A 24,125-nucleotide genomic window follows, 5' to 3' on the forward strand; every position below is an offset into this window, starting at 1 on the left:
AGTGATGATGATGTTGGTGATGATGGTGATGATGGTGGTGACCATGGTGGTAGTGATGATGGTGGTGATGGTGGTGGTGGTGGTGATGATGGTGGTGATGATGGTGGTGATGATGTTGGTGATGATGGTGGTGGTGATGATGTTGGTAATGATGATGTGATGTTGGTGATGATGGTGATGACAGTGTTGACCATGGTGGTAGTGATGATGGTGGTAGTGATGATGGTGGTGACGAGGGCGATGATGGCAGGGTGGTGATGATGATGTTGTCTCAGGGCGACGAGGAGGCGAGGATGTCGGGTTGGGCCGTCTTGCTTGCGACGAGAGCGAAGCACCGGGGGGACACCAAGGGGTGGAACAGCCGCACGATGCCCACGTGGGCAACCCCCTGTTCAACGTTGAGGATCGACGTCACGGGCGGGCACGACCGCTCCCCTTATCTACCACACACTACACTATACACTACACTATACACTACACTATACACTACACTATACACTACACTATACACTACTATACACTACACTATACACTACACTATATACTACACTACTAAACACTACACTATACACTACACTATACACTACACAATACACTGCACTATACACTACACTATACACTACACTATACACTACACTATACACTACACTATACACTACACTATACACTACACTATACACTACACTATACACTACACACTACACTACACACTACACTATACACTACACTATACACTACACACTACACTATACTATACACTACACCACACACTACACTACACTATACACTACACACTACACTACACACTACACTATACACTACATTATACACTACACTATACACTACACTATATACTACACTATACACTACACTACACACTACTATACACTACACTATACACTACACTATACACTACACTACACACTACACTATACACTACACTATACACTACACTATACACTACACTACACTATACACTACACACCAGTGGTTCTTAACCTGGGGTGCACGCTGCATCCCCTGGAGATGCGAGATGCCCTTCTAGGGGGGGGGGGGTTGCGAGACGTGGCCAGGTTTTTTTTAGAAGCTAAATCACCGAAACACAAATTAAGCCTCGGGGCATGTGAAGTCACAACTTACTTCGTCTCATCAACCCCCTGGTCTGTTTATAAACATTCTACAAAAACACATTGTACGACTGAGACTGAGGTTACGGTGAAGATTAAGAACCACTGCTCTCCACGATAGACTCTTGGTTGTCGGCATGCGCGGATCATCCGACTTGTGGATTCACCGGGCGCGCTGAGATTTTGACACGAAACTCTCTGCTACCTTTCGGTAAAAGTCACGGAGGTATAAAATAAGAATAAATCACGACGTTTCTATTGCAACACCGGCGGCGATGATCGCTTGTGTTGCAATGGAAACGTTGTGATTTATTTTAATTTTCCGACTTGCAGATTAACCGGGCGCGCTGAGATTTTGACACTTTACCGACAGAACCAGACAGTATGGATTCCTGCAGTCACGAAAGCTTCAAATCGAGATTTTGACACGAGCTAACAACCCGGGGATTTTCCCTTCAGCCAAAAATTAATCATCTAATAACAGTGATGCATTGCTGTTCTTCGAAATGTTCACGACAGGTCACATGCTGAAACCGAACAACGAATATGTGTGCTCCGGTTACATCCAAAATCCGCGCGATCGCCCCTACAGTACAGCCATTGCAATATCTCTACAAACATTGGGGCGGGGTTTTGATTGATCTCTGGCTCTGCTGGTAAAGTGTTTGTATTGTTGCCACTGAGCACGCCCATCATCATCTGTTGGTCGAAGATCGTTCAGTATTCGTTCTGAATCGACTACATTTTCTTAACACGTGGGAGGCTTTCGCGACCAATATCATCCATAAGAGGTTCTTTGGGTTAGATCGCGTAAATAAATAAATGTGTCGTAAAACCACCACCACCCGACACAGCCAACTAGTAAGGGTTGTCATGTAAACAGAACGTGGCCAATTCGTCACTAGTACAGCACTAGTATGTAGTGTAGTGTATAGTGTAGCGTGTAGTGTAGTGTATAGTGTAGCGTATAGTGTAGTGTATAGTGTACTGTATAGTAGTGCATAGTGTAGTGTATAGTGTAGTGTATAGTGTAGTGTATAGTAGTGTATAGTGTAGTGTATAGTGTAGTGTATAGTAGTGTATAGTGTAGTGTATAGTGTAGTGTATAGTGTAGTGTATAGTAGTGTAGTGTATAGTGTAGTGTATAGTAGTGCATAGTGGAGTGCATAGTGGAGTGTATAGTGTAGTGTATAGTGTAGTGTATAGTAGTGTGTAGTGTATAGTCTAGTGTATAGTGTAGTGTGTAGTACTGTATAGTGTAGTGTATAGTGTATTATACTAGTACAGCACACAGGTGTGTTGGAGAACCAAGCCACAACATTTACAATCTGAGTACGACGTTTCGCCAGTAATTACAACCAGCTTCATCAGGCGACGGCCAGATTTGTGGAGAAGTCTTACTGTTTCGTTCCTTACAAATTAACAAAGAGTTGAATGTGTTTACCTGTTCTTGTAGATAGCACAAGCGATCCGTTAAAATGAGAGCTTCCACACAGGGAGCGAGGGCGGCTTTCATCTGGATGCACGGAGACAGAAACACGCACACAGAGACACGGACACGCACACAGAGACATGGACACGCACACAGAGACACGCGCACAGAGACACGTGCACAGAGACACGCACACACAGAGACACACACACACAGAGACACACACACAGAAACACACACACAGAGACACGGACACGCACACAGAGACATGGACACGCACACAGAGACACGCGCACAGAGACACGTGCACAGAGACACGCACACACAGAGACACACACACACAGAGACACACACACAGAAACACACACACAGAGACACGGACACAGAGACACGGACACAGAGACACGCACACAGAGACACGCACACAGAGACACACACACAGAGACACACACACACAGAGACACACACACACAGAGACACACACACACAGAGACACGGACACGCACACAGAGACATGGACACGCACACAGAGACACGCGCACAGAGACACGTGCACAGAGACACGCGCACAGAGACACGGACACGCAGACAGAGACACGCGCACAGAGACACGCGCACAGAGACACCACACAGAGACACCACACAGAGACACGGACACACGCACACAAAGACACGGACACGCACACAGAGACACGGACACAGAGACACGGACACAGAGACACGCACACAGAGACACGCACACAGAGACACGCACACAGACACACACACACAGAGACACGGACACGCACACAGAGACACGCACACAGAGACACGGACACGCACACAGAGACACGAACACGCAAGACAGAGACACGCACACAGAGACACGGACACGCACACAGAGACACGCAGACAGAGACACGGACACGCACACAGAGACCAGAGGCTTGAGCTGATTTCGAGAGAGAGATCAGAATACAGAATGTCACTTGTAAAATAAGTAGTTTACCTGATTGAAAGCTTCAAGTTCGACCTTTCTGTCGATGTAACGGTCATGGTAGCTCTGGATTTCAGAATCTGTGAGCTGTATAGGAACACACACGAGCAAAGAATCACGGAGCATCTATGGTGGCGTGAAACTACAGACATAGATCAGGACTGCATCGATAGATGGCTTCAGCCCAGTCACAAATCTCTGCACACCAAAATCATATTCAATTCAATTCTGCACTTAACCCTTTCCTGTTCCGATGACGTACATGGAGACACGGGCACAGAGACACGCACACAGATATACCGACACGTACACAGACACGCACACACAGACACGCACACACAGACACGCACACACAGACACACACACACAGACACGTGGAAACCCTCCGTTCTCTAACGGAGGGTTTGCAATTGCTCTGCGAGATTTATTTGTCTTTAAACACACGGAGGCGTTAACCTACGGTGGGGTTAACCTCCAGAAAACTGCAGCGGCGTTAATCTTTGCAGGATGCCACACGGTTAACAGGTACGCGGGGGGACAACGCATCGGAGAGTTTCACCTTGGCGTGATCAAGCCCCATCTTTTCCAGGACTCTTCGGCAGTAATCGACAAAGCTCCGGCTCTTCGAGAACACCTTTCCCACGTGCTCGTCGCTGAGAAACAACAACAACAACAAAACACCGAACAACGGTGCTCAGATCATGGCGAGTAATGAGATGTGGAGTATTTCCTGGCAAACACAGTAGCACTTCGGAGATCGAACGCACCAGAACTCGAACAAATCGGTGTTCGAACGATATTTTCGAACATTTTTTGCTCCGGAAACCGAACGAAATTCGGAGGTTGAACGGGCAATCGCGACTTGAAAGAACCTGTACGGCTGAGACGCGTATGGCCCAGCAGCGTGCATGACGCTTGCCCAGACAAAGGTTTTACCGTGTGAGAGGCAGAAACAAACCTCTTTAGATAAGTTTTTAGTCAGAGAGAGCTCAAGTGACTCACAGTTACTGGCAGAAAAGAGGCACAAAAGAGAAAGAACCCCAGAAGGGCAGTTACCCGACGTTATTGTGGAAAGGGATCCCCTTCCAAACAACGACACCACCACCTCCTCCTCCTCACCACCTTCCACTGAAGCCATCAACTCTCCTTACTACAGGTAAAGTGAAGTTCAATGTTCATTCATTTCATTTATTCCATATATTTATTCATTCATTCCATTTATTTATTGTGTTTCTTGTTTTTTTGTATGATTTTATGCATGTGATTACTGTAATATTCGTGTAAAATGCTTCATACTGAGAGATTTCTTGTGTCTGGAACCAATTAATGTCATTTACATTAATTCTTATGGGGGAAATTAATTTGGTGTTCAAACAAATCGGTGTTCGAATGGCCTTCTGGAACGAATTAAGTTCGACCTCCGGGGTACCACTGTGTGGTATCGCTGTGCCATTGCCAGCCCTACGTGATATTAAAACTATAAACTATTTTTTATGTTACCAGGTGAGGCCCACTGCGCTAGAAAGCTCTTTTTCAGAAGTGACCTGCCCATCACAAATTATAGCTCAACGAAGTGGCTCATCATCAAGTGGAAATGTGCAGCAGCCAAATACTCGAAATGCATGATTCTAAATGTGGAGGGAAAAACCAGAGGACCCAGAAAAAAATCTACACGACCACAGGGAGAGAGACACGCAAACTCCAAATATACAACAGGCATCAGGGTCGACCTCCTGTGTACCAGGCGAGGTAGTTAACATCCGTGGTATTGCCGTGGTATTGCCAGCCTGTCCTACGTGATACTGTTATTGCTAACCCTACGTGATACCGCTGTGGTATTGCCAGCCCTACGTGATAGAGGAAGTCCACCGGGTAGACGGAGCGACGAAATCGTAGGATCTGAGAGGTGGTGGTGCCTAGGGGGAGGCCTTCATCCAGCAGTGGGTAGATCAAGGCGGGTGATGATTGTGTTCACAGTGTGTGAATGTGTAAGTGGTAGTGTAGCGGTTAGCGCGCTGCGCTACGAACCCGGCGACCCGAGTTCGATTCCCGCTCACGGCCAATAACACCGGTGATAAATATCTGAACTGGTCTTGGGCCTGCCCTAGGTCGACTCAGCCTAAAACGAGTACCTGGCACGGTGTGGGGTAAACATCGCCACACTGGGGAAACAAAGGTGGCCGGCCGTGGTGCTGCCGTGTTAAGGCTATAAGGGGGATCTTTGTTTTTGGGCTGGTTAACCACCCCCCTGTGCTCCGTGCCTATCATAGGTTCTCGCTACACTAACAGCACTTGCCCCAACAGCCTGTTAAGGCTATACGGGGGGAGGGGGGATCTTTGTCCCTTTGGCTTTGTGTTAAGCTCTTTAGGTAAATATCCACCAATCTGAGAGACAGAGGGAGACACCTGGCGGGCGATTTCTTCACGTGCAGAGTTTCCTGATCCCACCCAGGGAGGGACAAGACAGCCAGCGTCAGGGGCTCGAACCCGCACGCCCTGCAGCTGCGCAGGAGAAGGAGACAGCCGTGCACAACCATTGAGCCGCATCTCACGCTCAATACCTGGAGCCGGAGTCGTAATGGTCTCGGATGAGTACTTGCAGCACGGCCCAGAAAAACAGCGAATCTGTAGGGAGCTTAATACAGACAAAGACAAAGATCCCCCGTATAGCCTAAACAGATTGTTGGAGCAAGTGTTGTTCGAGAGTAGCACCTATGAAGGCTGGCACGGCGCACGAGGGGGTGGGTGGCCAGCACCACGCCCGGCCGCCTTTGTCTCCCCAGTGGCGATGTTTGCACACCGCACCAGGTACTCATTTGAGGCCGAGTCGATCTCGGACCGGTTCAGATAATCGTCACCGATGTTGTTGGCCGTGAGCGAGGATGGAACTCAGGTCGCCGGGGTTCGTAGCGCAGCGTAGCGCGAACCGCTACACTGCCGCTCTCCACTGTCCACACCACAGTCACACAAACGCACTGACACATACACACAAACGCACTGACACACACACACAAACGCACTGACACACACAACGCACTGACACACACACACACAACGCACTGACACACACACACAAACGCACTGACACACACACACACACACAAACGCACTGACACACACACAACGGTGACACGCAGTACAATGCCAGGCTTGATCTATCCACTGCTGGACAGACTCCCCAAGCGGCAAGGGGCAGCAGCAACGAGCGGCGATCCGGCGTAAAAACAAACACCCCAAAGCTCTGCAGTGCTCTACGCATTCAGATGCTTTCAGACAATCAGTCATTAGTATGCAACCTGGATTTGAAGCTTTCGTGACTGCAGGGATCCATACTCTTTGGTTCTTTCGGTAAAGTCACGTAAGTATAAAATAAAATAAATCACGACGTTTCGGGCGCAAACGCAAGCAATCATCATCAGATGGGACAACCACAGCAAGAAATAATTGCTGAAGTTCGCCAACCTGATTTAATTTATTTTATTTGATACCTATGTGACTTTACCGAAAGAACCAGAGTACGCATTAGTATGCATGCATGTTGAACTTCTCTCGCACCGTACGTAGCCAACCGTGTTAATTGGGTGGATGGAGGCGAGACGAGTGGCGTCATTTAAGGAGGTAGAATGGAACCGGCGAGCTTTGGATTTCCAGCCCCAGTTGTGCTTTTTGCGACCGATATCGTCCACGGTAAAGGTTTATTTTTTTTCTCTCTCGTTGGGTTCGAGATCGCTGTAAATTCTGAAAGCAGCTGTCGTTAAACCCGCCACCGCCACTTGACGCGGCCGGTTCGTCGCAGTTTTGGCAACGACAACAACAACGAGAACAACAACAAAATCACCCGATGAAGCCGGTTGCAATCAGCGGTGGAACGTCACGGTGATCAAGTTGTGAAAGTCATCGTTGGTTCACACTCCCGGCCCGTTCTCCCATCATAGTGCGGCGTTTTCAGAACTCCAATTGTATCCAGTATAAAACACGATGACGAGTGTGTGTATTGTGTTATAACGCGGATGGGACGCGGATATCACGCGGATTGAAGCAAGCGGAACTAGGATCGTGTGGTTTTATGTTAATAAACACACAACAACAAATGTTTTTATAATCTTGATTTGAAGCTTTCGTGACTGCAGGAATCCATACTCTTTGGTTCTTTCGGTAAAGTCACGTTCGAAACGTCGTGATCTATTATTATATTATTTTTCTACCAACGTGTTTGTATAATGTTAATAAACACACGGGGGGGGGGGGGTTGATGAAACGAAGTAAGTTGTATCTTAACGTTTCCCATCGCTTAATTTGTGTTTTCAATGATTTACTGTTGTAGTGTATAGTGCAGTGTATAGTAGTGTAGTGTATAGTGTAGCATCATCATCATTATCACGCAAGGCATTGTGGGATGCTGCTGGATGATGCTTCTAGACGCTACTACACCACGCACCTCGGCCTTTGTTCAGGCCCTGCGTTACGCATCCCACGCCATCATCACGGACTCTGCTTTACCCTACATTATATATTATTTGTTATAACGTGCTTTTTCCATCATGTGGTGTTCTTCAGGAAGGCAACTACTACGACCCCGGCCGCGTTACAGGAGGACACGACCGTATTTATAAAGAAGGTGTTTTTGTTTGGGTTAGAGATCGCGTGAATATAAACGTTGCGTCGTCAAACTCACTGCCACCCGACACGGCCGAGCAGAGTGAGGGTTTGCCACGTCAACAGAACGTGCCAGCTGGCGACGACTTTGCCGCACGCTGGCTTGTGTGTCGGGAGAGTAACCCCACAATACCGTTTGATTGCATGCAAATTCAGCTTATCAGATGTTGACTAACCGTTTCACTTCGATCGCGATTTGCGTTGTGTAAACACCGCGTGCGTTACGATGTGACAACGGTACTGCGATCTAACCACAAACAAAAAACCTTTACGATGAACCAATCGCGCTGTCGACCGTTACACCGCCACCACCACCGCCACCAGCACCACCACCGCCTCCACCACCACCAACACCACCAACACCGCCTCCACCACCACCGCCTCCACCACCACCACCACCGCCACCGCCACCACCGCCATCGCCACCACCACCACCGCCACCACCACCACCGCCACTACCACCGCCCACTGTGGGCGGCAGCTTCCCACTCGCGTGACCCACGTTGAGAGAGGCGCTCGCACACTCACCCCTTTGCCATGCCTCGCTCGTTCCCGAGACTGCGGGAGACACGGGGGGGAGAACGTTCACTTAGATGGGCGTGGGAGCAACATTCACTCGTGTGTAGGTACGTGTGTATGTGTAGTGACACATCTCAGTCAGTCGACCCGTGGCACCTGGGTCTGCCCCGTGACCTCCTGCCGGCGGGCTTTCGCCACACTTCACGTGGCCTCAGGGTGCACACGGCCTGGCACAAGCGTCGTGGTGACGTCACCGCTACTTAGTGGCGAATGGCGGTTGTTGTTGTAGTGACACAGCGCCGACTGCTGTCCAGCAGCGGCAACTGCGGTGGGCAGTCAGCGCACTCACGCCGCCGAGCGCGTACACGGCTGTGAGTGCCGGCAGGGCGGAGGAACTGGGGCAAGGGTCACGGAAGACCTCATCGGGAGGCCCCTGGAACTCGCTCGTGGGTTCGAGAAGGGAGGCGTGGCCAGGGCGGAGCCAGGGCGGAGCCAGGCCACGCCGAGTAGAATAAAAGCAGCGGAGAGCTCTGGGCTGCCGGTTCTGGGAGTGGACTCGTCTCGTCGTCGCTGTCGTCTTCGCCGCCTTCGTCGCTGACGCCTTCGCCCAATAATTACGTGGCCGGACTGTCGTTGGCTGTCTCGGTCGACGCCGTCGGTGCAACGCGGTCAGGGTCGTGTCTGGGCCGGGCTGTATGGCAACGTGGCTGAGAAGGGAGGCCGGAGTTGGTGTAACGGAAATAGAGAGAAGGTGCCTCCTGCAACTACCTCGTGTCCTCGTGTGTGCGCTACACACACACACAGCGACGAGGAGCACACTACACATGTATCAGAAGTGACCTGGCCATATGCAGGAGGTCATGGGTTAGATCCCGAGCCCGACGCCTGCTGTATATTTGGAGTCTGCGCGTGTCTCTCTCTCCGTGATCGCGTGGATTTTTCTCCGGGTCCTCCGCTTTTTCCCTCCACATTTAGAATCGACGTGCATTTAGAGTATTTGGCTACTGCTATAAATGTCCACATCATGATTATCCACTTCGTTGAGCTATCATTTGTGGCCAGATCACCTGGTCAAATAGATATTTTTTACGCATATGTGTAGTGGGGAGCGGTAGAACCTCGCTACGAACTCGGCAACCCTGGTTCGATTCCCGCTCACCTATCCCCACCAAGCTGTGTGGCTCTTTCTCAGAAGTGACCTGGCCACAAATGATAGCTCAACGAAGTGGCTTACCATCATCATCACGTGGCAATGTATAGCAGCCAGACACTCTAAACGTGTGACATTGATTCTAAATGTGGGGGGAAAAAACTGGAGAACCCGGAGAAAAATCCACGCGATCACGAAGAGTGAGAGAGAGACACACAAACTCCAAATACACAGCAGGCGTCAGGGTCGGGATCGAACCCACGACCTCCTGTATACCAGGCGAGGTAGATAACATCTCCTAGCCACCGTGATGCCCATGCTCAGTTTGAGCCCTGGGACTGGATGTCTCTGTGAAGGGGTTCATAATGGCCATGCCGCTCAGAGGCAGCGAGAGAGAGACAAAGAGAGAGAAGTCGGTGCTGCCCTTACCAAACATGCCGTCATGCGGGCATTCCTTCCCAGCATGCACTGCATTGAGGACAGCTTCTGGCTCATAGGAAATCCTGGCAAGGAGGACAGATTCTCACCTGCAGAAATGACAAAAAATAATGAAGCGTCACTTTCAACCGTGCTTCACCACGCTGACAGAATACGTGAATCTACAGATTACCGGTAACATAACACACAGAGCAAAACAATAAAAATGAAGATCCCTCGTGTAACTGTCAACAGATTGTTTGGTCTATGTGCATGTATGTACATGTGTCCCTGCGCTGTATGTGTGTCCTTGTGCCCTTTGTGTGTGCGTGTACGGGTGTGTGTGTGCATATGGGCATGTGTGCGTAAGTACGTGGGTCCCCTCGCTGGGTGTGTGTACGTAAGCACGTGTGTGTGTACATAAGCACGTGTGTGTGCATATGTGTACGTGTCCCCCTTGCTCTGTGTGTGTGCGTACGCACGCGTGTGTGCGTGCCTATGTACGTGTTTGTGCGTACGTATGTGTGTGCGCATGCCGACATATGCGTATGCGTGCGTGCCTACGCGGTGCGTGCGTACCCGCGTCTCCTTGCTCTGTGAGGCGGTGGTAGCAGCAGCTGACGAGGCAGAGGGCGCGGGCATGCGGAGAGGAGCAGAAGAGACGAACCGCGGTGGAGGAGAGGTCGCCACACGCGTGCAGGCCGGCCAGCAGCACGCCCTCACTCACGCACACCTACAAGAACAACGGCGAAGGTCCCCCATGTAGCCTTCACAGACTGTTGGGGGCTAGTGCTGTTAGCAAGCACCGATGAAGGCTGGCACGGCACACGAGGAGGTGGGTGGCCAGCACCACACCTGGCGGTCTTTGTCTCGCCCAGTGGCGATGTTTACTGCACACCGCAACAGGTACTAATTTTGAGGCTGAGTCGACCTGGGGGAGGTCCAGGACCGGTTCCGATAATCGTCACTGGTGTTGGTGGCCATGAGCGGGAATCGAACTCGGGTCGCCAAGTTTGTAGCGCAGACCACTACACTAACGCTCCAACAACAACCGCCATTCGCCACTAAGTGGCGGTGACGTCACCACGACGCTTGTGCCAGGCTATGTGCACCTTGAGGCCACGTGAAGTGTCTAACGCCCGCTGGCAGGAGGTCTCGGGGCAGACCTAGGTGCCACGGGTCGACTGACTGAGATGACCAAGATGACTGGCTGATGCACCACCTGTGCCCCCTACTGTGCCAACTTGCTGTGCTTTAGCCACCCGGCGCTCCACTCGTTGTTGTGAGCGTCGCTCCTCCGCCCTCTGCTGTTGTTGGAGGGCGACTGCCTCCAACTGCCCAGTAGCGTCCTTCACGAGCCTCCTCCACAAAGGCCGATCTTGACACCGCTGGTACCGGTCATCGGCAAGTCCACTCAGCTCCACGTCCTCCTGTACCACATCACTCCATCTCTTCTCTAGCCCGTGCCGCGCCCATTTAGCCCCCTCGATCCGGCCGAACAAAAGCTGTTTAGGCATGCGGTGGCTGGACATGCGGGCTACATGACCCAGCCAACGCAGCCTTGCCTGCCGGAGGAGCTCCCCACACCTAAATGCTCTAAACGCGCGATGCTGATTCTAAATGCGGAGGGGAAAAACCGGAGGACGCGGAGAAAAAATCACGTGACCACAGGGAGAAAGAGAGAGACACCGCAAACTTCAAATATACAACAGGTGTCAGGGTCGGGATTGAACCCACGCCGTCCTCCGTACCATCCTCACAGCGGCTGTTGGCTCGGCCATCCTACAAAGACAGACTCCGCATCGCGCGCTTTCAGATGCGCTTCTGCGGCCATCTTGAACGCTCTTTCTTCCGATACTAGGAAGCCACCGGGAGCTATTCTGCAGTTGTAAATCATCATCGAGTTTCTTTAGAACTGCTTTTTGCGCTTAGTTTATTGTCCTTCCCCCGCACCTCCGATGAGCAGGGTCGGCTCCGTATGGCGGTGCGAAAGAAGTTCAAGGTACATCCACACGCCCAGGCGTGGTAGTTAACAACTCGCCACTGTGGCACCCCACGCTCTCGTCGGCTCACCCCGGAGTCGGCCAGCACCACCTGGAGGTCGGTGCCGGGGGTCACGTGAGCGTTCACCGTCGCGTGACCTCCCGCCTCGCCAGGGCGTGCACTCTGCGGGACGGCCGACGTCTCGCCCGGCCTCCCCGCCGCCCGGCCTCCGCCCCCTCCCCTTCCGCGCCGTCTGTCCAGCAGCCTCCCCTCCCGCCGCTCGGCTCCCCGCGTCACCGTGGGACTCGAGTCCAGGCCGGCGACGCGGAACGAGTAGCGCCAGGCCAGCTCCGAGCCCAGGTACGACTTGCCCGAGCCCAGTTCCACCACCTGGGGACACGGGCGAGGACGTGCGCACGTGCGCACGCGCAGAACGGGGCGCGGGTTAAAACCACAGGCCGCCGGGGGCCACACTGGCGTCTCCCGAGTTGCCCGCGGCTCTTTAATAAAACTACTCAAACTTAGTTATTTTATCAGGTAAAGGCAGGGGTTGGCTTTATTCAGCTCTTTTTTCCCAGAAACAAACATGGCCACAATTTAGATCTGAAGTTTTCGTGACTGCAATGATCCATACTCTTTGGTTCTTTCGGTAAAGTCACGTAGGTAGAAAATTAAATAAATTCACGACGTTTCTGGCGCAACACAAGTACCCGTCAGCAGGTGGAAACAACCCCAGCAATAAACAAATTGCTGAAATGGGCAAAAGGAGGCTGCTTGTGACACGCGGCTATATACACGTAAGGGGGGGGGGGGAGCCAGGGAGGAGAGATAGAGAGGGTGGGGGTGTGGGGTAGGGGGAGTGGCGAAGTGCAAGCTGCAACACAATGCCGGGTCTGGGAAGTGAGCAGGACTGGAGGGTAGGAGGCTGAAGAAACTGGCGATGCGGATTGTTACATCGAGGAAACGAAACGGCATGTGTCGGACCGTATTCGCGAGCACAAGGCAGATCTGAAACACGGCAGGACTAATACCTCCGCCGTGGCTGACCACTGTTAATGTAATAAAGGTCGTTGAAGGGACTTCTGGAATCCGGTCTTTATTCGTCTTTCATTACAACACTCCTTCACGCTGCTGACAGACAGCGTGAGAGGGATAGAGAGACACGCGCAGCCACGTGGCAGCCTGGACCACGTGGCAGCCTGGACCACGTGGCAGCCTGGACCACGTGGCAGCCTGGACCATGTGGCAGCCTGGACCACGTGGCAGCCTGGACCCCCACTCGCGCGTGGCCTCACCCTCCGTTCGTTCCAGTTCTGACCACGTGTTGTTCGTCTCCACCCCTATTTAATACCCGGGTCACGTGGTTCCTTTCCACCAATCCTGGTTAGCCTCTATGGAATCTTCCAGACTCCACCGTAGGCTCCCGGGACCACGCCCCTGACTCGTCTCCCCATTGGCTGTGGCCAAAGCCAGCAGAACCAATCCTCTGCTTACAGATGTCCCATTCCCATGACGTCATTGCCACGCCCCTAGGCTTCCCCCCATTGGCTATGGACCAGGACCAGCAGAGCCAATCATCATGACGAGTTGTGATCCGTCAACGACCCGGATATATCCTCACATTAAATCAACAAAGAAATTGTGTCCCGTAGCTCTCACCTGGTGGAGTCCGCAGCTCTGGGCGAGGCTCGCCACGGCCCCCGCCATCGTCTGCACCTCGTGGCATTTCTTGGGACTCATGATGCAGTTCCTGAGGTCCAGTGCGGGAGCCAAATCTGCAGCAGACGCAAAGACATAAAGATCGACCTCCCCCCACCACCACACTCCGCCAACCGTAGAGCCTTAACAGACTGTCAGGGAAAGTGCTGTTAGTAGCGAGTAGCAGCAGCGCCGTCTGTGGAGGTGGGCACGTTCAGCGTGGTTATAATGCGGCTGCTATAGATTGTTAACCTGAACACCGTCACATCTTATTACACCCGTCTTGGCTCTCCCTGCAGTGGCTTTCAGTCTCACATAGAATCCAGTTTGAATTCCTCTTTCACACGCTTTTATTTAACTCACTCCATCTGTTGTCGTATCCTCAAAAATCTTCTAACTCAATTTTTACCCACTTCCCAATGTGCTATCGACTGCAAACTTGGTATAGGTATGTCATACTGATGACAATACTATATTCTATCATTGAAAATTGAAAATATATATTTTAAAACAATCTTTTTTACGGCTCTAACTGTCCACGTTTACGGCTCTAATTGTCGACGCCCAACTCACGTTGCCTGTAAATCACCACGTGGTCCCTTACGTCACGGCAAGCAACGGGGAGCCACACCGAGGGACAGAGGATGTGGAAGGGGGGGAGGGGCGATGGGGGAAGGGGGCAGGGGGAGGGGCAGCTCGGACAGTACATTTCATTAAAGCGTGTTTAAAAAAAAAAGTATTTTTAAATATTTTATTATTAACTCAACAAAGCGGTGGACCATCTTGATGCCCCAGCCTACATCATTGACAAGCCGCACCCATACGTCCCCCTCAAGGCCCATAAGATGTGGGGGCTGCAGATCTTCTCTCTGCATCCCCAGGTCGAGGCGTCTTCGCTTTGTGAGTGACCGATGATGTTTCTCCGCGTAGCCCCCAGGCTATGGAACGCTCTTCCACGAGACATCAGAGGGATCCTAGATTTGAAGTTTTCGTGACTGCAAGGATTCATACTCTTTAGTTTTTTCGGTAAAGTCACGTAGATAAAATGTTTTAATAAATTAAAAGACGTTTCGGGCGCAACACACACTTGTGTTACCGAAAAAGACCAAAAAACCAAAGAGTATCAGAGGGATCGCTCTGAAAATCATTTTTTTTGTATGCATCCTAAAACGTATTTATACACGCTTACGCTTGTTAAACAGTGAGTTCATTTAGTAAATGGATTCTTAAGATGCATTTATAATAAAATTATTTTTATGCTGAGTGTCTGCTGCTGCTGCTGTGTCCTGTACAGCGCTCTGAGATCCTTGATGAAAAGCCGCGATATACGTGGAATCACAGGGACTCCTCTACTTACAAACATTCGACTCATGAACTTTCAGAGATACGAACAATCCTGTCCGTATGTCCAGTTGCCTGTTCGGACCGACAGTCGTAAGTTCAACCGCCGCGCAATAGATGGCGTTGGTGGCATCTACATCTGCAGAACGTGAATAACCGGTGGCATCTACATCTACAGGAAATTATATAACTTTTAAAGCCATTCCCCCGTGTTTAGTCCACATGCCGTACGTGCTTGGAATCGTCAGGAGTAAAGTTGTACTTACGCACAAATCGACTTACGAACAGAACAGACCTCTGGAACCAAACTCGTTCATAAGTAGATGAGCCCCTGTATTGCTATTACGGGTGTGCTGAACGAGTAATGAATTGGCATGTTTTGTTTAGGTGACAAACCTTATCAAATGGCCGTGGCGGGTTTAACGACACATTGCATATTTATGCGATCTAACCCGAAAAGCCTCTATTATGGATAATTTTGGTCGCGAACGCTTACGTGTTAAATCTTTGTGTCTGTGAGTGTAAACGCAATCGTCCACCTTGAATGCTGGGCTTGAGTGAAGTGCACAGCCCGAGGCCATCCAGCGTGTGCCTCTCCACCTCCCTCACAAACACACCCACCTCCGTCAGCCTCCCCCCGCTCGTGAACGTGGCACCTGTGAGCACACACGCAACACGTACGTCGTCACCAGCCATGGTCATTCCACTGCTGGATGAAGGCGACCCCAAGCCCTCTCCACCACCACCACCGCCATCATCAGCCATGGTTAATCAAACGCTGGATGAAGGCCTTCTCAAGCCTTCTCCACCATCATCATCATCAGCCTTAGTCAATTCACTGCTGAAGGCGACCCCAAGCCTTCTCCACCACAACCACCACCACCATCAGCCATGGTCAATCCACTGCTGGATGAAGGCCTCCTCCCTGCGATGTAACGATCCACGCCAGACCGCCCACCCGCTCCGCACCTGTTGCGTCACAGTGCATCGTAGGTTCGATCCCAACCCTTGATGCCTGCCGCTGTATATTTGTAGTTTGCGTGTCTCTCTCCCACACTCCCCGTGGTCGCGTGGGTTTTTATTATCCGGCTGTTTCCCCTCCACATTTACAAAGGCGCATTGAAATTATTTAGAATATTTTGCTGTGGTAAATTTTGACGTGATAATCCACTTTGTTAAGCTATCAATTGTGGCCAGGTCGCTTCTGAAAAATAATACCTCAGTGGGCTTTACCTGGTAAGATAAATAATTGTTTAGTTTCATTTGTGTAATTTAAGTGTTTTGCACTCCAATTGTGTTTGTGTCGTGTTTATTTCTGTAACGTTTGTACCCCGTGCCTCTGCTGGACATCTGTGAAAAAGAGCTTTACATCTAATCGGATTCCTCCGGTATAAATATATACTCCAATTCTGATCTAGATGCATTTTGTAGATCCTAATGATGTTTCAGATTAAACGTCACTCACAAGGGCGGAATTTAAATCATCCTTCGTCTCGTTTCATGCCCCCTCCCACTCGCTCCACTCTCAATCTCTCCTCACCGTCCCCCTCTCCTCGTGCACAATCCACCGTTTCCGCACCTTTTCCCATCTTGCCCTGGAACAGACTTCCCCTCCGCATGAAGCAAGAAGCACATCCTTCCTTGTCGAGTTGCCGCGCCTGCCCTCGAGACCCACACAGCCTATTCTCCCTGGCCCATCCTTCCCTCCATCCCTAGGTACCCCCGTACTTCCCGTACCCACTAAACCTCCCTCTCCCCATACCCCCTGTTGTATACTAACCCTTCTTCCAAAATTGAGATTAATAATATTTGATGATATTTTTATATATTATCTTTTTACTTGTTTTTTTAATGAAGGAAACACACCAAAGCGCAGCAAACTGCAAAACACCAGGTGTTGTTAAGTAATGAACTGGAGGAGGGCTAGGATGGCAGAATTTGCAACCTTGCTTCAAGGAAAGATAAGGCCTGATGAACGGGTACATGTCACCCGTGCAGGCGGCAGAGACAGTGGGAGTGTCAGCCAGACATAGTTAAGGCAAAAAGCCCAACCATCCTGCATGGTTTTAAAGTAACGTCAAAACTCGAAATTCAACAACAGAGTAGGCTAAATTATCGATCCTCGCGCTCGCTCAAATTGGAGACCAGGCTGCGAGCTACATCAATGAACCATTGCCCATTTGCTAATCCAATACTGAATGTTAATATTACTGAAGTCAAAACGAATTCTATGACCTCAGCACATGGGCAAATAATAGGGCAGTGTCGACTCAAAGGCAATGGAAGAAAACAGAGGCGCCTTTGTCTAAATCACAACCACAGAAAGCCAGGAATCATCACTGATTGTGTGTTTAGGGATTCCGAGCTAGTTAGAACACGTGCACACAGGGGGGAGGTAGAAGTACGCCTTGTCCTCCTGCAGCTGAGGGAACAAAGATAAACCCAAAAAGGCCAAGGAATAAGTGGGTCAGCTCAAGGCTGTGTGCACAGGGGAGGGAACTGATTTAAACAACCCTGCACGTCTGAACGTGAGGGGGCCTTGGACCTGAAATTAAGAATAACACTCCCAGAGCAGAAGGTTGGATGGCCACAGTGAGACGAGAATAAGAGTGTTGTATATCTCTCAAGGAGGCAGACCCAGCTGAACAACAAGGCTGCGGGGGTCACCAGAAGTTCGCGTTCGCCTAGTTAAGACAAAAAGCTCAATTATTCTGTATTGCTATTAAAGTAACGTTAAAGTCGGAATTTAACAACAGGGTAGGCTAAAGTTTGATATTCACACCCACTCCAATTAAACCAGGTCACAAGTTACGCCTACTGAACCATCACCATCATTAAGTCAATACGAAATGTTATTTCCATACTTTAATACTTTCTATACAACTCGACCCGAAGCATATGCATGAAAAGACAAAAGTAAAACTTATGAAAAGCCAGGATAACGGGATGAATCACCACCAGGTCGAATATAAATACATAATAAAAAACGATGTTAAACCCAGGGTCGGAGAGAAAGGGAGATCCCGGCCGTCTTTGTATTCCCGCAGCGCGGGATAGGAGTGTGTATACGCTCGGGGAAACACCTCCACTTGAGTCAAGCACCACGATGGGAAACGACAGACCTTAGGTTACATACAGAATCATAACTGTGAAATAGTAAGGGACAAATGTTAACTTTAAACTTTTTAACCATTTCTTTGTGCGCCGGGTCGGAGAGAGTGTTGCCCCTCCCTCCAGGTTGTGCAACACGAACAAAGACGCCTATGAGACGATTTGTAACGTCTGTGTTTTGGGTTCATGAAGAAGGCCAGACAAGAGATAATATTGCACCCAGACAGAGAGACGACCTCGAGGCAATTTGTAACATCTGATTGTTTGCTCGTGGGTTTATGGAGGGAGTGTGACAACGGAATATACCGTGGGTGATGCACACAAGGACATACGGACGTACGGACACACACATGGACACACCTGCCTACGGACAAATCCTGACACAGCAAAAATCGAAAGAAGCCCCGCCTTGTGGGCGGGATCCAGGGGGATTTTTCGGCATAAAGGAAAGGATCCTGAGCATTGGAAACTAGTGCGACCAGCGGGTCGACTCAGGAGCGAGTGCGACCAGCGGGTCGACTCAGGAGCGAGCTCGACCGGGAGGGTCGGCTCAGGAGCGAGCTGCGACCAGCGGGTCGGCTCGACTCATCTTCAGCTCGTCTGGGACTCAGCCGAGTTCGATCGGCTTACCAAAGCCGGCTCTCGGGGCTCGACTCAAGCGGCTCCCCATCTCCTCTGCAGGCGGGCAAGACCCGCTTGACAGCTCAACCCGGCCTGCGTGGGTCAACCTCTGCCGAGTCGGAGGTCTCTGCTGCCGCCGGAGTGGTGAGGGTCGCGGTTTGGCGACGAGGCTCCGTGCACACCCTGGTCGACGACCCAACACTGCACGCTGCGAGCGAGTTGTGGGCGCCACCTACCGACCGGGTTCCGAACTGCGACAGCGTATCAACGGGCATCCGAACCAGTTCACCACGGTGACAGGGGAGCGACTGATACGTATGACGCGCACCGCCCCCTCACCACACGACCACCAGGCGTCTGTTTGACATAAAGAATCGACTCCGAACACTGACTATTCAAGACAACTCTTACCACTCAAACACACTCGAACCCATAAGCCATCCGTGGCTGGGAAGGCATCACAACGAGACCGAGTGATGGCCATCCGTCGTTTATAAGAGTATTCGTAATTTTTATCTTTAATATTTAGTGGGCTGTACTCTTAATCGCATAAATTCCCAACAGATCCATCAATACGAACTGATTCTTGGCACCTCCTTCCGCCGAGCCACGCTCACGTGGGGAGTGGTGGCCCACCGGATCCTTATCAGGTGATCTGGTCCCCAATTAGTAAACTTGGTATAAGATAACGATCTTCGGAAAAGGAGCACCGTCGCAGGCCCTTACTCCGAGCCGTTCTGTTGTCAGATAACCTGCCGATGTATCTGTTGAGATTGGTGCCTTTAAGAATAATAACTGTTTTTGATTGTGTTTTTTTATCGCCGTATAATCTTTCAAGTATCTTTCAGTCATAATCGCCGCACGTACTCGCATCCTCTACAAAATATTCAACTGTCCCGTGACCCAAGGTGCTAACAACGTGATAAGGGTTGCGTATGATCAATAAGGAGTGCGGTACTGCGTGAACAATATTGAGTATAATCATTCATTAACGTTAAGGTTTTCTTAGCATAGTATTTGCATATTTTAACGACTCTCTCTCTCACTAACAACCATCGCGTTATGCGGGATCCATGTGCCGTTGTCAAAGTGAAATCAGACAATCGTTGATGATACTGTATTGATGCCGTGTTGACGTTCCGGGATTGAGGGTTCGCATACTATATCATAGTTAAGGTTGAATTAGTAATAAATTGATCAATACAGAAGTGGTTGTGTGATTCTTTCCTGAAATCTATGCATAAGATCTGCTTCTGCGTTGAGATCTGAACTTGGTGACCTTAATAAACACACTAATACATACTCAGTAAATGTTAAAGCAATAACGGGGTGAACCGGGGACCTAAAATATAACCACGAATATACACTCTGGGAATGTTAAAGCGAGAATGAGACGAACCTAGACAACGATGCCGAGTTAATCTAAGTTAATCTTGCATACTTACACCACACCTGCATAACTGCATACGATTAATTGCCTTATTCCGATCGATAACCCACCCTCGTCACCGAGGCGGGGTCTGGTTATCATAACGACTTGCATTATCATAATTACACCCACTCGCATAATTAATACGATTACCTCTCGAATTGGCATAATTAAAATGTGCATAATTACATAAATTAACATATTTCCGGATAATTACACATTTGGCCAAATTTCATTTAATTATTATTATTTTCACTGAATATTCATAACCCACATATACAACATAATAATTTCACCCACGCATGCATACAACATAACAAATTTAGTATAACCAACATATACAACATAATGGGTGGCGTCGTCCGGGATCTCTCGCAGACAGTTTATGCATGAATTCAGGAACGAATCACTGTTGTGTTAATCAAAGTGTTGTGAACTAACGTTGCCTTGTGATTGTAAACGGGGGTATACAAACAAAACGCGCTCTGAAGGGAAATACCAGAGTAGCAGAGTATAACAAAGACAGCTGGGCTGAGATTATTTGCTCGAGTTGAACTGACGCATCCTGTGATACAATTGTTTATATGTGCTCTGAAGGGGAATTCTAGAGTAACTCACGACGCACATGAGATGTTAGAATTAAGATACACTCTTAAGTCTATTAACCACACTACATAATAGAGATGGCACAGGATCCACAACATTCTGAGTTTGACACACCAACGCATAACACTGATACAGAGTGGACCTCTGAGGAGGAGATGGAATCTATGGAAAAACAATATCGGGAATTTGTGTTAAAACGTACTGGACGGACTGCTAGCCAGCAGACGGAGCAGAGAGATATATGGGAGGGGAGCCATACAGAAGATGTTAAGGCCCATAGAAGGAAACTACTTAAGGACGTGATGAAATGTGGCAAAGCCAAACGTGACGTAAAAATTGCAGAAATAGCGAGGGTAGACTCGTATCTCCTCGCACAGACAGACAGAGAAAGATTATGGAATGAGGAAAATTTGAAAGGGAGAGACAAGAGAAACTGTCCGTAATGGTGCAGGTAGAGCGTCTGCACGCCCTCGTGAGAGAGAAAGAATCCGCACTAAATGCACCAGTGAAACACCCAGACGTTGATACACAGAACACATACGGGAGTAACAATTTACCACACTCCGAGCCACGTGGACGTAGCCCAGGGCCAGATCTCACAATGAGTATGGCTACTATGCAAAGCAATTTTGATAAAGTAACACCCTCGCAAATCGAGGAGAGAGAAGAGGAAATAATAATACAAACGGGAAAACATGAGGCCGACCACCCCAACGTTAGAGAGAGACAAATAATTAACCCTAAGTCATCAGGATACACTGTAATGATAGAGCGGAAAAGGGCGGAGCTGGTGCAAGACGGGAAACATGACATAAACAGCACACCAGGCAGACGCACGCTACGCAAGTATGGGCGACATGATGCAGATGACAAAGACAGCTCACCAGAGAAACGCACCTCGCACAAACACGACCAACACGACACGGGTAACAGGAGCTCACCAGAGAGACGCACATCACACAAGCATGAGCCATGGGATAAGCAGAAATCACCGAGCCAAGTTGACCCACGTAACAGGTGCAAAAGGCACTACAAAAGTTATGTTAAGCAGAGCCACCGTGATGGTGACGGCTCATCTGACACTGACTCCTCTGACGATGACCAACACGACATGGGTAACAGAGAGAGCTCACCAGAGGGACGCATGACATGTAAAAATCACCCACGCAAAACCACCCGCACCACAGATGACAGAGACAGGAATCCCGATAACCATGAAGCACGAGACAAACATAAATACAACACCTCACCTAGCAGGCACCACACACGTAGTAGGCAGCATGAAGGTCAAGGACAAAAACACTCACCACATAGACACCGCTCAAGGAGATCACGCACACCAACCCACAAGCACGAATCACAAGACCCACATAAGGAAAACAAGAGACACAAGCAACGGGACAGATACGAATCCTCGGACAGAGGGAGATCACGACACAGACACGGGACACATGACAACAGTGATAGTGGAGACAAGGGTAGCTCAAGGGAGCACTCCTCAGGAACCGACACCACTGATGACGAACAACACACTTTTAACAGTAAGACACTAAAACTAATGGACAAAGCACTCGTGAGAATTCCCTATTTCGATCCACATAACAAGAACAGGGATATACACACTCACATAGCTACAGTAGAACAGGAGGCTAAGATCCGGGGTCTGGGTAAATCAGCAGAAAAGGCATGTTTATTATCAAGGAGCCTACATGAACCCGCCAGACCATGGGTAGCCTCCCTGCCAAATAGGGTGAAGAGTGACTTTAAACAATTGAGCCGAGCAGTAGTTAAGAGATTTGGGGAATACTCCACACTATCCGAAGGATTGAACGCGGCAAAGTTGATGACCCAGCGTGTAGACGAAGACCCACGAGATTATCTCCTACGCCTTAAGAAAGCATATTACGCAGGGGACGTGGACAATGCCCAGGGAGATAAGACAGTCTTAAAAGTGATGTTCTTCCAATCATTGAGACCTGAAATAGTGAGAATAGTAGGAATGATGTTGGACCCCGAGACTGCCTCCCTACGCCAGATTGAAAGCAAGGCCCACACGGCCTGGGTGAACGGACGGAAAACCACTGGCATAGCCAAAACCCACATCGTCACCAGAGATAAAGAATGCCTCGATCTGGAGGGAAGCGAATCTCCAAGGAATAATATTAGCGTCACACGGGGTGGACATGAATTCCCCCAGGAGAGGGCGCCTAACCCAATAGAATCAACACCCGTCCACAACACGCTGAATAACGTTCCACGTGGGGGGAGGAACGAGGCCAGAGGAACCTGGCACCCACAGCCGCCACCACCATGGAATGCAGAAGAGGGCGGAGGCTGGAATTATGGAGGAGGAAGAGCGAGTGACGGGCCATACCTACCCCGCGGAGGCCGACGCCCACCAAACCAGTCACCATATCGTCCCCCACTGCCGCCTCCACTAGCGATAGAGCATAGACCACCGTTAGCTAACAGGAATCGATATGCTCACCACATTAGGATGGAAAAAGAGTTCCTAGGGAGTATGAAGACTCCCATGCAAGTAGCGAAGGGAAGAATACCAACTGTACCCACACAGGAGGAGGACACACCCAGCGCAAAGGTAGCCCAAGTGAACGTAGGGAAGACAAGAAGCCTCAAAGCAATCACCGAAGTGGTACCAGAGGGAAAAGGGTACCATCTGGGGGAATTGATTCCCGTAGGACCAGTCGGACGAGTCCACGTGGAAGTAATACTGCAAGACACCCTGACCAGCCAGGGCCTTTGTGATACTGGAGCAGAAATATCCATGATATCCAGAGAATTATTTGACGAACTCCAGACTGCCCTCCAGAGGAAGAATGAAACACTACAAATGATGCCAAGTAAACTTACCTACTCAGGATGTGAAGGGACCCACATGCGACCATTGGGCAAAGTTATGACGAAGTTGACGTTCAACAAAATCAACATGAACCATCCCCTATATGTCGTACGGAACCCCGGAAAAGAGCTGATCATTGGGATAGAACTACTGAATCGCCTGAAACCCATTATGAACCTTGAATCCCGACAAATTTGGG

At 49.8% G+C, this 24,125-nt stretch overlaps 1 protein-coding gene across 2 annotated transcripts in view; it reads right to left on the bottom strand.

Annotated features, from left to right (window-relative positions):
* Positions 1-259: 259 nt before the first annotated feature.
* The window catches only part of LOC133360276 (probable methyltransferase-like protein 25), a 34,376-nt gene continuing 10,510 nt past the window's right edge, over positions 260-24,125 (bottom strand). The window contains exons 2-12 of one of the 2 annotated variants that reach the window (XM_061578912.1): positions 15,839-15,955; positions 13,920-14,035; positions 12,351-12,650; positions 10,857-11,010; positions 10,290-10,387; positions 8,720-8,749; positions 6,097-6,170; positions 4,095-4,188; positions 3,548-3,622; positions 2,572-2,643; positions 260-388 (exon numbers count right to left, since the gene is read on the bottom strand). In XM_061578912.1, the coding sequence (XP_061434896.1) occupies positions 272-388; positions 2,572-2,643; positions 3,548-3,622; positions 4,095-4,188; positions 6,097-6,170; positions 8,720-8,749; positions 10,290-10,387; positions 10,857-11,010; positions 12,351-12,650; positions 13,920-14,035; positions 15,839-15,955 (1,247 nt within the window). In that variant the 3' untranslated portion in view covers positions 260-271. Of the gene's footprint in view, positions 389-2,345; positions 2,644-3,547; positions 3,623-4,094; positions 4,189-6,096; positions 6,171-8,719; positions 8,750-10,289; positions 10,388-10,856; positions 11,011-12,350; positions 12,651-13,919; positions 14,036-15,838; positions 15,956-24,125 lie in introns of those variants that run through there. The other variant, XM_061578911.1, reaches the window with a different exon arrangement.

The sequence above is a fragment of the Lethenteron reissneri genome, chromosome 68, assembly GCF_015708825.2.
Source record: "Lethenteron reissneri isolate LAM-NWPU_2019-01 chromosome 68, ASM1570882v1, whole genome shotgun sequence".
NCBI classification, from domain to species: Eukaryota; Metazoa; Chordata; class Hyperoartia; order Petromyzontiformes; family Petromyzontidae; genus Lethenteron; species Lethenteron reissneri.